Source organism: Toxotes jaculatrix, chromosome 4 (assembly GCF_017976425.1).
Source record: "Toxotes jaculatrix isolate fToxJac2 chromosome 4, fToxJac2.pri, whole genome shotgun sequence".
In the NCBI taxonomy this organism is placed as follows: domain Eukaryota; kingdom Metazoa; phylum Chordata; class Actinopteri; family Toxotidae; genus Toxotes; species Toxotes jaculatrix.
The window spans coordinates 20,583,656-20,599,781 of record NC_054397.1 but is presented as its reverse complement, the minus strand read 5'-3'; the positions used below and the strand labels follow the sequence as shown (position 1 = coordinate 20,599,781).

The 16,126-nt window shown below is 41.1% G+C and overlaps 1 protein-coding gene across 5 annotated transcripts; it reads left to right on the top strand.

Annotated features, from left to right (window-relative positions):
• The first annotated feature begins 1,874 nt into the window (after positions 1 to 1,874).
• Positions 1,875 to 14,855, top strand: cc2d1a (coiled-coil and C2 domain containing 1A). Of its 5 annotated transcripts, none has more exons than XM_041036122.1 (28): positions 1,875 to 2,030; positions 2,278 to 2,382; positions 2,506 to 2,647; positions 2,789 to 2,892; positions 3,310 to 3,555; positions 3,754 to 4,069; positions 5,080 to 5,189; positions 5,562 to 5,634; positions 6,493 to 6,594; positions 6,723 to 6,850; positions 7,555 to 7,627; positions 7,718 to 7,851; positions 8,224 to 8,311; positions 8,437 to 8,513; positions 8,675 to 8,770; positions 9,498 to 9,620; positions 9,851 to 9,909; positions 10,639 to 10,755; positions 11,829 to 11,902; positions 11,984 to 12,042; positions 12,140 to 12,291; positions 12,397 to 12,487; positions 12,571 to 12,726; positions 13,289 to 13,420; positions 13,550 to 13,676; positions 13,803 to 13,879; positions 13,990 to 14,037; positions 14,130 to 14,855. In XM_041036122.1, exons 2-28 carry the CDS (start codon positions 2,326 to 2,328, stop codon positions 14,160 to 14,162), a joined length of 2,994 nt encoding a protein of 997 aa, XP_040892056.1. In that variant the 5' UTR covers positions 1,875 to 2,030; positions 2,278 to 2,325; the 3' UTR covers positions 14,163 to 14,855. The 5 variants fall into 5 exon arrangements, with proteins under 5 accessions (XP_040892056.1, XP_040892059.1, XP_040892055.1 ...); XM_041036125.1 differs by having other exon boundaries at positions 1,875 to 2,035; positions 2,506 to 2,635; XM_041036121.1 differs by having other exon boundaries at positions 1,875 to 2,035.
• The last annotated feature ends 1,271 nt before the right edge of the window (positions 14,856 to 16,126 follow it).

Below are 16,126 nucleotides of genomic sequence, written 5' to 3'. Positions count from 1 at the left end.
ACACAGTACTGGTCCCATTTAAAGTTGCGACAGCGATGTGGTCTTCAGCTTCTGCTCTGTGTATTCACAAACAATGTTATTGTCAAAGTAGGAAGCAACAAATTACATTAACGCCATTACTATACAGTATTTTTTTGTATGTTTGTCACTGCGGAGAGCTTAAAAATGTAAAAGATTTAACATGCAGTCTGGATTCCTCAGAACATGATTCTGACCTGTTATCCTCTCCACAGTGACTGGACTGAAGTTTTATCTCTGCCTCTCTCTGCTCTGTGGTACAGTCTATCGGGATGGGTACAGGTGAGGACGGGAAGAGTGAAGATAAAACCTCTTCCTGAGCCATAACGTTAGCTGTGTTACTATCATAAACTTGCTTCTCAGCTCTCTCTGTTCCAATCTGCCCATTTGTACGCTTTTGTGTCTGCAAAAAATTACTCCGCTCCTTCTCTGTCAGACCACACATGCCCATCCTTCGCTTTTTTTTGGCTGGTATTCCTGCTGCTGCCTCTGTTGTGATTTCCTTGACATGAGCCATGCACATGTTGCATGGTTCCTCTTGGCTGGTTTCATCGTTTCTCTCCAAATTACACTGAGAATTTTCTTTTGTGCCCAGTTGCTTCTTCAGAGCACTTGCACAGGATCCATCATCCTCTTCAGCGGTTGGCAAGAAGAGTTGATGAGTGCTTGTTTCAGATGGTGATCTGATACCTTCCTGTGGAGTTATTTCCTCCATCCCACTCTTGTTGGTATCATTATCAGGATGTACTCTAAAATCCTTTAACTCAGAATCATTATTGGAACTGGTGACAGTTGTCTCTTCTTGTCTTTCAAAAACTCTAACCATCACATTTTTTAAGTGCACATTTGTTTCTTCTACATGTTTTTCTTCTTTTGAGTCATCTTGTTTGGTGAGACAGGACTGTCCTGCTGCCTGATCCAGTTGATTTGCAATCATAGCACATTCCTGCAGAGGGGATTGGGGACGCTGTAGTGGTGAGGCAATCCTTGTTGTATTACTTCCCTCCATGTCCTGACATTTAAAAAAGAGAATTGTGAACAATTTGCCCTGATGTAATGAAAATGTGGGTTCAGTTTCAATCACTTAAATCACCTGTTGATGGAGAATAACCTGAACACCATCAGTCTGGTAAATTTCATCACTTGGACAGTCCCTCGACCTGAGTGACTGAGGCTGCGGTGGAACTAAGCTGTCTTAAAACAGAAGGACCAAATCAATTAATCCAAGACTGTGAGGGGGAATCACTATAGCAGCTTAACACTCAAGCTGCCATGTTATTAATAAAGTGAAGCAACACACTGTACATCAAACTGAATTTGTCATCTTGTGAGCTATATCAAGTCCATACTATGCGACATGGGCATCTCCTTTACCACTGCTGTTGAGTTTCCTCTTTCCTTTGGCTATCTCCTCTTCCTAAGGAAGAAAAAGAAGTTGATTTAATGAAAGGCGATGTGAAAAATGTAACATGTAGCTTCCCAAAGTACTGTTTCCCATTGTTGTGGTTGATGGTTAGCTTATAGCTAATTACTAATTGTTTATGATTTTTTTTTTCAATACACTAAATGTATTTATTAGCTTGCTAAGATCAACAAAGTTACACTTAATGAAGAAAGTACAACCTGCATGCTGAGTGTACTTGCTGAGATTCAAATAAATTAATTAATGTTGATTAAATTAATTTGAAGTATCTAACAGATATTTTTTTGTTTTCCCACGGTCACACTACGACTACCCTCCTAAGCCGTGGACTGCACAGACGTTACGTTACGTTACGTCCAGGTTTACGTCAGTAATGGGCGTGTGTCGTCTAGCCGTAAAGCGCGATGTGCGTTGCCATTGGAGACGCAATGTAGGAAGTAAATTCCACAGCTTACCGTTCTTGTTTTGACAGCTCGAATTAAACATTAAAACACGTCTATCTCTGTACATTTATCTGCTATTTCCCTCATTGTTTCTGAGCAGTATTCGAGTCGAATAACCGACACGAGTAGCTGTAACTGACAGCACGGTACGGTACGTGAGGCTAAGGGGGGAAATAGCCTGCCTGCACATTCATTAGCAGTGAGAACTGTGTTATATGTTGTTGTATGTAACTGTTAGCTAACACTAGCAGTGACGCTAACTCAATACGAAACAGTTGGAACTATTTAAAATATAACACAAAATGGCACAAAAAGCGTTGACTCTAACCGGAGAGACTGTCGAGTACGTGCTTAATGCTCATCTCATCTCTCTTTTTTTTCTTTTCTCCACAGCCTCTATTAATTTATTCCCTGGCGTTAACATCTAGGTAGTGAGAGTCCATGAGTCGCAGTCGGAACCCCCCTCCCCGGGGTCAAGGGGCAGCGCGAGCCAAACAGGTAATACCCGTCATGTCTGATAATGAGATGTGTGAATGATGTTTCGTGTTTATTTGTCAACAACAGGTATGATAATCAACACTATCCTCCGTCTCCCTGTTTGTCCTTCTGTCTCTGCCTCAGATGGGACTGCTCCTTGACCTTTCCCCAGATGGAGGGATGGATGATGAGGGAAATGATGAAGAGCTGGAGGCAGAGCTGCTGAATCTGGTGGGGGGAGGGGGAGGAGGAGGGAGATCACAAGGGAAGAAAGGTGAAGGGAGAGGTGAGAAAGACAAGAGTCTCTCATTTCTTTTCTAGAGTAAACCACAGTTTTTCCTCCTTTTTTTCCTTGTCCACATGCTAGGAATATTTGCCAAAATCTGTGTCTGATTTAGATCCTCCTGTAATATTTGTCTTTGTTCAGCTCCCGTTCACATGGCTGAAATAGAGCGAATGGCAGCTCTATGCATGAAAGACCTGGATGATGAAGAAATAGGGGACGAAGATCTGGATGATGAAGATCTGCTGGTAACACACTCCCACCCCTCTAATCCTTAGTTGGTTTGTTGATAAGCTGACAGTAAATTAACAGACAACTGTCTTGTCAGTTATTTTTTCAAGCAAAAATGCTTATGCTTTTTGCTAGTCCCTGTTTCTCCCGTATGAAGGATTTTCTGCTTTTCTTTATCATGTACTGTCTGATAGCAAATGGAATATCTCCATATTTTAGTGATATTTTCATTGTACAAAAAGAGCAACTTGAAGATGTTATTTTGGGGTCCAAGGAGATATAACAATTGAGAAAATAATTTACTGATTAATCAGTAATAAAAATATTGTGAGTCACAACCCTTCTTTAATATAATATTGCTAAGCTTAGCTGTCGAATTGCAAATGTCAAGATTCTTGTCTTAACTGTATGTGCTTCTGTGTCTCCGTACGTAGGCAGAACTGAATGAAGTTCTGGAGGATGATGAGGAACAAACCCCTGCTCCCACCCCTCCTGCTGTCACACCTACTGCTCCCAAAGTGAGCGTCACATCCCACTCTTCTCCTCCTGCTGCTCCCAGTGGTGCAACTGGACTGGAGTCCCGCCTGTTGGAACGAATTGAAATGTATAAAACTGCCATTTCTAATGCCAAAGCTGCAGGGGAGACCAGCAAAGTTCGAAGATATGACCGCGGGTTAAAGGTAGAGTGGAGGAGGAAAGGGGGAAATCTTACACAACCTCAGTACAACATAATTACCATACTTTACCTCCATTCGAATGTTTTGAAATTTCTGTGTGCCTTTTTTATACAAATGTAAAACTAAATATTGTTAAAATTCACCTTTGAATTCACTGTAATGTTGACACGTGTTCACGATTCCCTTCTTCTTCAATCCTAGACATTGCAGTCCATGTTAACCTCTGTCAAGAAAGGAAAACCAGTCAACGAGGAGGAGATGCCGCCTCCTGTTGCTGTTGGTGGAAACCCCAATGTCACTGCAGCGCCTGAATCAGTCAAGGAACGAGAACTGCCAGAGCCGGCGTTGATGCCTTCTCCTCCCACCAATCAGAAACCTCTGAGGGAGGCTCCGCCAACAGCCCCTAATACAAAGCCACACCATCTGACCCCACCCCAAAAGCCTACTGCTGCCACTACTCCAGAAACACCCGCAATCTCTCCACTCACCCCCAGCCAGCCTGATGCACAGCACACAGGTAAGCACGATCAATCATGTCTTTATTGAACACACACATTAAACTCCTTTGTTAAAAATAGCCTGAAACAAGTGCGTCCTGTCGCCCTTAAACAGACATGTTAGCCAGCTCCAATGATTGTCTGTTATTCTGGACCTTTTCACTTCATTGATCATTCTGCTGTGTGCCTTTGGAGTCATCTTAGCTGGGCGCCTTCTTGATGACTCTCTGACCCATTCCAGCTTTATGCCAATCAACAGTTCTTGATCGTAAATCTTGTGAGATCCCTTTTTTTGTGAGGCATGCTTCACAGCAGAGCATGATTCTTGTGAACAGTTAACTTAAAATGTTTCAGTGTTTTTTTTAAGTCAGACAGTTTATTTAAGTTAGTCATAGCAGCTCTAAGCAACACCTCCAATCTTATTTCATTGACTGGACTTTTCCAACCTACACTGTGAAAGTTTGAATGGTGTATTCAATATGATCAGGGACAGAACAATGATCTGTGTGTTATTAGTTAAAATAGATTGTGTTTGTTCATAATTGTAACTTAGGTGAAGATCTGATCGTATTTTAAGACAAAATTACACATAAATGCAGGTGATTCCAGAGTGTTAATTTACTTTTTCTTACCACTGTATGAGAGTAACGATGTGGTGATTTCTTCATTTTACTTAAAGGGATTTAATGATTATTGGTCATTTATTCATTCAAGTTGGACACAATCGCTAAAACAATTAGTTGATTGATGGATTAGTTGCTTGATTATCCCTTTGAATTGACTTCCTTTTGTGCCTCACACAGAAGTGTGAAACACTTCTCTATTTCCAGTAAATATATGTTTACTGTTCAAAAGTTTACCATTCAAAAGTTGCTCACTTTTCTTCATTAGATTCAGTACTTTCACTTGCTGTATTTTATATTACATGGATTAACATATTGATTGTTTAGTTAAGCTGTTTAACAACCATCATTATCAAAAACAACAAACAGCCACCACATTATTTTTTTAATGCCTTCACTCCATTCAGGACTGAAACAGGCAGTGTTGTCCAGACAGAGGGAGTATAAGATGGCTGCCATAAACGCTAAACAGAGCGGGGACATTGACCAGGCCAAACAACACTACCTCACTGCCAAGGTAAGAAGGTTATTTTTGAAATGTAATGGGTAACAGGTTACTAGTTACCCTGTTATAATGTTAATAATAATAAATGTTTTTACCAAAAAGAATACATTGGTATGTAAACCCTTTGTAATCACCAGTATTTTGATTAGTAGCTGTAATTGAATGACATATTTTTTTAGTAACTGTAACTGACTGCAAGTACATGTTTCACTTTAATTATCTAACTCTGTCACGACTAGTTACTCCCCCAACACTGAACATAAACTTTCAGTTTAAATCTCAGTTGTATCACTTGAAAAAGTCTTTTTCTGTCAGCGTGAAGTTTATGTAATAAGGCTTCTTAGAGAACGTTGATCACAATAATGTTGACCTTCATTTATGCAGAAGCTGGACGTGCTGGTGGAAGCACTGGACAGAGGCGAACCGGTAGACCTGAACGCACTACCTCCCCCTCCTGGTCAGTGTCATCTCCTAGAAGGCAAACTAAGCTCACAGTTTTTTTTAATTTTGTCTCGATTACTCACCCGCAGAAGCCTTATTTGGTTCGTATTATATTTCTTGATAAAATAATAACTGATTATAAACCAATGTTTAAAACTATTTCACATAAATTCAGAGAGGCCATACAAGTCCTTAAATACTAATAAAGCAGCCCTGACTTTTCCCTTATTTTTTCACTCTCTGCCTCTTTGTCAGTGTGACTGCTTCTTGTTCGTCATCTTTAACACTCACATTAATTGACACACACGTTATTTGTTGACCTTTGTCACACTTTTGATCCAGCTGAATGCTGCATTTTACTAAACAAATTACGCTGTGTTAGTTTGGATGATCATGCTTATACTGGTTTCATCCATATCTGTCTCATAGAGGCACAAAGTACTCATCCACACTGCTTACTCCATTATTATGTACAAGCTGTACAAATAATATGATTACTCCAGCACACACTTATAATATCTATTCTTAGACCGATGATACAGTTTTGTGTGGACATGACTCTTCCGCAACTCCAACTCTAAACCAGTTCTTGCTCACAGTCTGCCTGTAATGTTCTTCAGACACCTCTGCAGAGCCTCAGACTTCTGCTGAATGCTGATAAGACAAAGTGTGTTATATTTTCAAGAATCTCTTATGTATCTCTTATTCTATCTTGTATCTTCCTGCCATCCATACATGTAATGGCTCTGAAAGTGAAGTTGTTTAATCTTGCACCAATTCTGAAGATAAAAACAGGTTTCTTCCATCGCAATGAATGTTTACAACTCAGTAATAATATCCCATGTCGAACTCTCCACTGATGTCTGATCTGCAGGAGACGTAGTAGCAGAACACCGTGCACCTCCTCCTCCTGCTCAGTCTTCCTCCAAGCCTGCTGCCCCAGCAGCTCCTGCACCCACCCAGGTGGCCACTGCAGGTAAGACTCCAGTAGCCCTGATCTCTTCTTCTGACTAGTTAGCATAGTGCAAATGATTAAAAAAAAGTGGAATTTATTGAATTTAAAAATAAAGTAAGTCTGTGTATGTGTGTGTGCTCCCTGCAAAGACCTGCCTGCTCCCAGCAGTCTGGCAGAAGCCCTGCAGCAGAGGATGGACATTTACAAGTCAGCAGCAGAGGGCGCCAAGAGCAAAGGCGATGATCGTAAGGCTCGCATGCACCAACGCATTGTCAAGGTATACACCATCCACCTTAAATATACTTGAAACATATTATTGAGAAATGTTTTCCAATAAACATTTTATAATGTGTACTTACAGCTGAAGCTAAATCAAATGAGGCATTAGATGTTCTCAAAAATACACGTATCAGTGATGTGCCATATGGCTCTGTGTTCTGCTGTTTGGTGGTGTGTTTGGCTTATTTCCCTAAATAACTTGTGTGACTCACTTTATTGTGACTGGAAATAGGCTCTGTTGCTTTGACTGTAACTACTACTATTGCTCATTTCACCTACTAGAATAACCTGCAATAACGTGTGTGTTGTTCTCTGAGGAGCGTTGACACTGTGCGAAAAATAGGAAACCTGTGAATGAAGTCGATTCGACTGAGGCAGGGTAAATGGATAAAACAAAGACATGGAGACAAGCCAATGAAAGAAAGCATGACAAATAGTTGCAGGGCATGTATATAGCTTTTGTAGGAGTGGAAGCATATTGGTGACATTGATCTCCATGTGGGAGTTAACGCTTTTGTACTTTCTGTCAGTACTGTATTGTTAATTTGTTCTGTTTATTTTTAAATGCAGGAAAGCTGCACTTTATTATGGGTGACCCCACTTGAGTTTGTGTTTGAGTGGGGTGGGGATGAAAAACTGGGGAGGTCATCAGACAATACTAATAATAAGAGAATGATCAGTTATCTCCTCCTTTCTTAACAGCAATACCAGGATGCCATCAGAGCTCATAAAGCTGGGCGACCTGTCAACTTATCGGATCTACCTGTGCCACCAGGTAACTTTCTGAATCCAGGTTCAGTTCAGGTTTTGCTTCTTGGGTGCGCTACGAAGTTAATTCATGTGTGTGTGTGTGTTGCTCGTGTAGGCTGTCCACCACTTCAGGGCTCAGAGGGGGGTCAGCAGAACATCATGGGTGTCCTGGAAACAGCCATGAAAATAGCTAATCAGGATGCAGACGCAGAAGATGAAGAAGAGGATGGTCCAACAGAGGCTGCCAAGGTAAAAACAACAAAACAAAACAAAAAAGGGCCAGTCCACATTGTCCAATTGTTATTGTGCAGCCAAGGAACCTGATTGCCTTTGGACCAGACTTTATTGTGCGTCATGCCAGATTCAGGACTGTTTTCTCGACTGGACCTCCTGCCTATTGCATCAGCTTTGTGCTTGTAATCAAATATATTCATGTGGTACTTTAGATAAACTGTAGTTCTGTGTTAAATATATTTAAGACTTATAAAATATCTGAAAATGATAAATCAAGCTCACAAACATCTCAAGCTGTAGCAGTTTTTAAGAGGACAATGCTATGCTTTGTCTGTCTGATGATGTCTTTGTCTAATGATCCTCACCTCATATTTTCCTTCTCTGCAGCCTGCAGTGCGTCCACCTGTCCAGAAAGCTAAGTCTCCAGCTCCACAGGCCCCAGGAGGCTCCTCAGCTCCAAAACTGGGACCTAAAGGTGTGTTCAGTGTGGGTTTGTGCACGGACATGTGCTGCCTGCCTACACATACAGAATGTGTCATAAATGTTTGAGTGTTACACAAGGCAGAGTTTCACTTATTTTTCTCTTAATTATCCTTGTAGCCCAGCAGCAAGTGGATTTCCTGTTGCTAAGGCGACAGGCATTTTTGCGTGCAGCACTACACTCCAAACAGATGAAGGTAAACTGTGGACTTTTTTTTTTTAATCACCTTTCTTCTTTTCTTTGCTTTACATTCCCTTCTGTCTTTGTGTGTTTGTACATATCTTTGCCACAGCTGCTTGTTGCTTGTTGCTGTCGTTTGATTGATTGATTCACCTGCTGCTGTTTGTTTATTTGTAGGACATGACAGGAGCAGCGCAGCACCTCAGAAATGCCAAGGGACTGGACCCCATGATCACCGCTGCCAAGTCTGGCCTGCCTGTTGATATAACCAAGGTTATAAATATATTCTCAAGTGTGTGTTTTATCGGTGTTTGTCACAGGAGAATCTGAATACGTAACGTGTGAATAACACAAAATGTGATAAAAATAGAAAATGAAAGGAAGGAAACGCAGGGTTTAATCATGGTCTCACCTTCTGTGTATGTGTCTCTACTTACATACTGTGTGTATGTGTGTCTATCTGCATATGTTCAGCATCATTCCTCTATACACATTGCATACAGTCGCCACTTCTCCCATATGGCATTCTTTCATTTTGCCTCACTTTTATTTAACATCTTTGCTTTATAAAACCTGTGTATTTCCCTCTGACTCAGTCCCACAGTGTAATTACCAAGAATATTATGCTGGTGCCTCTGTTAGTTTGTCTCCTTGTCAGTCAGTAGCATATCAGAGAAGCTAAGAAACAGATATTCGGAATTTCTGGTGGACAGATAGGCAGGTAGGAAACGGAGGACCAGCTGATTACATTTTAGTGCCAGCTGGAGCTGGTCTTCAGAAAACCGTGTAGGGTCAAAAAAATCAATTTAGCTTTTAATTGAGGTTGTTGAGTTGTGACTGCATGTCTTTTGGCAGAACAGCAAGGTGGAGATCTGTTTGGCCTCAGAAGTTAGTGCTCTCTGACCGCTGACTTGTTCTTGTTTTATGTCTCAGGTTTTTAAAACGTCTTCAGAAATTCTTCTGTTTCTCACCGCAGTTGTAATTGTCTCCTTCCTGACAGATTCCCAGCGTCCCAGTGAGTGAGGAGAACTACTCGCTGTCTCGCTCCCGTACCTCTCCTCTCTCCCCTCGCTCCAGTGAACAGTACCACGGCCTCATGGATCTTTTGCGAAAACAGCACGAGGTCAGGAATTGCACATTTCCTACAGAGTTGCACCTCCAAAATCTTGCTGTGCATCAGTGACCAACTTACACTGATGTTGACATAAAACAGTGTTTAAGATCATGCCCTTAAAGCTTGTTTGTCACTTTTCTAGTTAATCTTTCACTTTTCAGATGATCTGTACCTTATTGTCTTTGGCTTTTGTCTGTTTTGACACCACGCCCTCTTTTGTTCTGTACGTCAATCTACAGAAATGTCTGGGATGCTCTCAGCAGTTCACACTCATGGGCAATGTCGCTGAAGCTCTGAAGTAAGAGACATGTCTCATTTGTATGTCTGGATGTGTGTTAATTGAATTAGGTACGTTGTGGAATTGCGGAACACCTGCTCTTTTCTGTTGCTAGAAATTTAGATAAATGCAACTGTGACTCAATTAACAATATTGTTTTTTTTCTCATCATGATATCATGAACAGCCAGAAAAAAACATCACGTCCTCCGTATTAATTGATCATTTATTCTACAAAATCACACATGAAATAACAATTGCAGTCAGAAACATGGAGAAATTAATTTTAGGAAAAAAGAGAAAATAAGCAAATTCTCAGAAGAAAAAATTTAATATGACATTTTCAATCACTAAATGACTTAACAGATTGATGTATATTTTAATTATCTTTCGATGATATACTGATTGATTTATTCAACTAAGCACTTCAACACAGTTGTGGGATATGACACAGTGTGATTTTCGTTCGTTCCACAGAGCGTTTTTCTCATTGTCACACTGCATATTTAGCACATTTCAAATCTGTTTCACATATTTGCACATACATTTAACTGTCACACGTGCCACATATAATATATTACACTTTTTGGCATCCCTGTAATGCTTCCTTATTTTTTTTTTTTTTTTTTTTTTGGTCATTGCCTGAACACAAATTTTATTTTCGCAGATGACATAAAAGACATGAAAGAGATAAAAACCATCTCTCAAACCTCAGTATGAGATATGTATGAGCACCTCTGTCTTTTACCAGGTTTGAGAAGCTAGTTGACGAGTGTATGAAGAACATAGAGATACTGAAGAATGCCCACGCCAAAGGCCACCCAGTCCCCAAGTGCCGCACAGAGGAGAGGACCTTCAACTCTGTGAAGTCAGTGATAAACTCATAAAATGTGTTTTAATGCAGAACATAGAATACTATATTTTCAGCTTTTAGTGAAATATCTTGACAACTATTGGATGGATTGCCATGACATTTGGTAAAGCCAACATCAGGTCTAAATTTTACTTTGTCCTGCAGCACTTAGCTCAAAGCTCAGCTAAGTCCAGCCTCACAGAGCTGCTGGACTATAGATGCTTAGTCTTGTTTATTTATTAATGCCCAATAAAAAGCCAAATTGTTGTTTTACTTACTTATAAACTACACAGGCACCCCCTAAAACCTAAGAAGTAGCAGAAGTTGTTGCCGTCACATATCTTATTCAACAGAGAGCACTAAATAGTAATTTTAGTTTATTTAACTGTTAAATGTTTGGCTAAGTTTGATTTACAGCATCCCTGTCAAAATATTATGTGTTTATGTCAAAAGAAGATCATTGACATTGTTAGATTTATTAGATTAGATTTATAAAACTCACAAATATTGACACATTTGCCTCAAAAATCTAGTATAACTCAGTTTCTTGTGTAATGACCAGTGCTTGCTTCTTTACTGTTGCTTCGTTTGCGACAGCTAAAGGATGCCAGCAGTTTCTGAACCTTTTTTCTAGATGTGCACTTTGTGATTATGTCAGTGTCCCACCTCAACATGGAAAATAATAATCAATCAATCAATAGATCAAATGGATCATCACAATATCTATTTTACTGTTTTTTTAGAAAATTTGAATCTTTGTGTTTTATTAGACACTGTGAGACTTGTCCCTTAGATTTAATCCTCAGCACTTATCATTTGTTTAATTTTGAAAATAAGTTTGGTTTTTTTTTTTTAGACAACAAAAGATTTGCTTTCCCTGACTACAGCGGTGGATGAGTCAGAGTGACTCACTGTGACTCACTCTGGCTCGGCTCCAGTATCATACCAAGCTAACAGCTAGGTGACTCTGGCAGTGACTCATTCAGCAGTCAGAGTCCTTTGGCTCTCGGTGATGCTGACTGGTTTCTGTCTGTCACTCCTGATGCTGACCCTGGATGCTGGTCATGACTCCTGTGTTTGTTCCGTAGGATCCACTCCAACCTGACACTTAATGACCTGTCACTGTACATAATCAGAGGCATCAACCTACCAGCTCCCTCGGGTAGGCAAGCAAGTCTTTGAAATAACCAGGAAGTAATGTGTCAATGTGCATGTGTGCTCACACCTACCTCTCTGCCTTCAGGTGTCTCACCTAACGATCTGGATGCAAGTGTGAGATTTGAGTTTCCCTTTCCCAGTGCGGTAAGAATCTTTCACACTCAGTGAAGCGATTATGGATATTTCACTGTGTTTATATCCAGTTAGGTTTTAATACATTCATTTATGTGTGTGTGTGTAGGAGGAAGCTCAGAGGGACAAAACCAGCACAGTAAAGAACACCAACAGTCCAGAGTTTAAAGAGCAGTTCAAACTCAGCATCAACCGTTCGCACCGAGGCTTTAAACGAGTCGTCCAATCCAAAGGCATCAAGTTTGAAATCATCCACAAAGGGTAAAAAAACAGGCAAAAGCTTCCCTGTTTATCCTCATGATTTATGCTGAAAATGTCATGTCTTCTGTGCCTTCATCCGATGTATTCTCCTCTGTGTGTTTACAGAGGCTTGTTTAAGACAGACAAAGTAGTGGGCACAGCTCAGCTGAAGCTAGAGGCTCTAGAAAACCACTGTGACATTAGAGAGATCATAGAGGTATGTGTTAGTAACACGAAAGCACAAATGCATACACACATGTACACACCTGGTCTGTCTAACAGTGTGTACTTGTTTCATAGGTGGTGGATGGACGTAAACCCACGGGCGGCAAGTTGGAGGTGAAGGTGAAGATCAGAGAGCCTTTATCAGGGGTTGAGTTCCACCCAGTGACAGAGAAGTGGCTGGTACTCGATCCAGTCTCATCCCTTTCTCCTCCAGAGAAACAAAAGGACCGGGTGAGTAGAGTTTGTCGTTCGGGTTTTCTGTTCAGCTAAGTGCAGCACCATGAATGCCTTCAGGTAGAAATGGTTCCAAAGTGTGTATCTTTATCCCCCAACTGAAGTGTGCGTCCATTCACATATTTTTATGTGCATTTTCAAGTTGCACTTTTTAAACAAATGGAGTGGAAATACTAAAACAAGTCTCAAATGGCAAAAAAAGGTTTGATGCTTAGCAGAGGTGGACAAGTTGGTGTATCCATAATAAGAAAATGCCACAAAGCACAATGGAAACAGATCAATAAACATTTGGATGCAAACCTGACTTATGACAGCAGGCTCTTCACCCTGCCTTCAAGTGTGGCTGTTCTTAACAGCTGTAAACACTCCTCAGGCAGAACCCGGACTTGAGTCAGGACGTGAGGTGCTGCTCTAAATCTGAATAAAACGCCGCCATCCCTCAACCCCCTTTGCAAGGCCGATAAATGCAGAATAATAAAAGCGAACGCCACTGGCACAAACATATATTGAGTGTGTCAGTTCAGTGAAGTCTCAGTGTGTGTGTGTTTGTTTGAATCAGGCTCCGTCTCCTCGATCTAAACCCAGACATGAAGCGAGCAGCAGGAACAGTCATCCCAACAACTCTCCTCCACAGTACAAACTCCACAGCTTCAGCCTCCTCAACTATGACAGGGAGCGGCTGGAGAGAAAGGTATGTGTGTGTGTTTATGTATGTGTGTGTGTTTGTGCGGTCTAAGCCTGTCCGCAACATCCCGTCCTCTTAGTCTCGTAATGGCCCGAAGGCGTGAAGGCCTCGTCAGTCACTGCGCCCGTCTCTCAGATTGCAGAGTGTCGAAAGAATCGGCGGGATCCCCCGTCTGACCTCATCAGTCAACACAAAGAGGTCATGCACAGACTGCAGTGGCAGAAAGCACAGCTGGAGCGAGCCTCTCCTGCTCTGCTGACGGGTAACACACACACACACACACACACACACACACACACACAAACAGAATGTACACCCGTATGTGCTTTACTAACACATCGCAACTTCTGAAGCATATAAACCCCATTTTCCTTCACCACATGTGTAGAATATGAAAATGTGCTGCAGCGATTCACCCAAGGACTTGCTGACTCTGTGAAGAAATACTCCAGCCAAGGCAACAGAGTGAGTGCAGGGTCAGGGTTTACTGTTACTTGAATGGTTGTTGCTGCTCACTGTGTGTGTGTGTGTGTTTTGTGTTCTTGTGTCAAGTAAGTTATTCTTTTTTTTTATAGGATGCTGCGAAGGATGCACTGGGCAGATTGAAGATAGTAGAGAATGAGGTAAGGGCTGCTACGTACTGCCAACATAAATGTTTTATCGTCCTCACGTATGCATATGTACAATGTATGTGCTCCTTTTCTGTCTGCTTCAGCTGGAATCGCTGAGAAGGAAGCGCACTGGATAAGAGGAGGAAAAGGGAGCAGAGGCTTGGCTGGAGTACTGTTATCACATCTCTCTCCGTCTCATACACTCTCATAATACAAACACTACAGTTTATACTTTAAGCACGTTTAGCATGATCCTGTGCTGCTCATGCCCATGACAACTGCATGAGTCAAGCAGCTAATTCAGTCAGTTGATCATATACCTTGTGTCACCTGTGGTTCATTGCCTGCCACAATAGTTGAGAATAAATCTGTAACTTCAAAGGGACACATATTGAAGAATGAATTCATATTTGTTAAAGAGCTAAGGGAGAGGCAGCCTTATTTGCACTTAAACAAGAAAGACACTACAGAAAACTGCTTCTACAGTACAGCTTTACTGACCATACTCTCTCTCTCTTTTTTTTTTTCCATCTTTGATAATTGTTGGTGAAGAGATCTGTACGAAGACTTGACATTTTACATTTGACACCAGCTCAAAGAGTCTTTTGGTGTCCATTGATGACCAAAAAAATGTGTGTGTGCTCGTGTGTGTGCTTGCTCTGAAGTGTGTTTAACCCATGGACCGAGGTGTATTTAACCCCCTTTTTCCCATATTTTATGTGTGTAATGAGCTTAATCTAATCTGTCTGCTCCAGTGTTCCCAGATTACAGTAATCTGCTCCGTTTGGAGTGGTGTGATATGGGAATAAAAAAAAAAAAAAAAAAAAAAACGGGGCTACAGCCCACATCCCATAATGAGGGATTAGTGTTTGTGTCACCAAGGAGACGACTAGATCAGACATAGAGTCGCCTTTGGGGGTAGGGAGAGGGGGTATGCCATGAATGTGGTAGAAGCTTAGTCCTGTTACAGGATGGCTGCCGCTTCTTCCTTATCAGCTGTTTCTTCTTTTTTTTTTTTTTTGTCTTCTTCACTGTCCTCACACTAATTCCACTGCATATATTCAGAGATTATTCACTCTTGAGTAATATGTTGCTGCACTTGGATTTTCTTGTAACTCTAGTACAATGGTAAGTCCATTGTGCTGTCGATTAGAAAATAATTAGCAGCTGCTGTGTCAGAGTTCGGCTATTTTCCACAGACTTTTGGCGTTCGCAGTTCACAAAAACCGATTCTGTCCCGCTCGGCTCTCCAGTTGCAACACAGCAGATGCTGAATTGTCTGCCCACAGGAAGACAACCCAATATCTTTCAATAAGGCTGGGTAATAGCTCATTTCTATTTCTGTACACATCCCTGTCATAGGCCTCCCTGTCATTCCTCCCTACATCACACCTTCCTAGAGACTGTAAAGTCAAGGGGCAAAACTTTGTAAGATGCAGATTCCAGCTGACAAACCTTGGAAAACCTTGGTTTACCACAACAACACTAGATGAACAAAAATAGTAATTTTACACATGTCACATTGCTGCCATGTACTGTCTGCTCTGTTTAGTGTTCTGGACAGATGTTTCCTCCATGTGTTTGACAACCTGCTAACCTGATGCCAGATGCTGTTGATCCACATTGATTGCATGTAGCCAGGATGTAGCAGACTACTTTAAATGAGCCTTACTGTATGTTTACGTTTGACTCTTCTATGTTGATGTCCACTAATAGTTTTTTGGTCACATGACAGAGCAGAGAATCATGTGTTTGCCCTAATCCACCATCTCACTCCATTAGCAAATAATCCTGGTTAAAGTTGACCTGATATGGCTCTCCATAGATTGTGTGATTTTTATGTAACACCCGCTTCCCCCACTTGAGATGATTCTTCTGACTCTTTAAAAATGGTACATTATGGTGCTTTTCATCTGCAGAACAGATGAATCTGTGACCATACTGAAATGATCTTACAATGAGTTGGCACTTTAAAAAAAACATACCGGTGTTATTGTAATTTATAGCATCTTAACTGCAAGCCATGTGCACAGGTATGGCTGAAACTGGAATGAAAATCATTAAGCAGACTCTTGAAACTTGCTTTAGTTTGATCCAAACA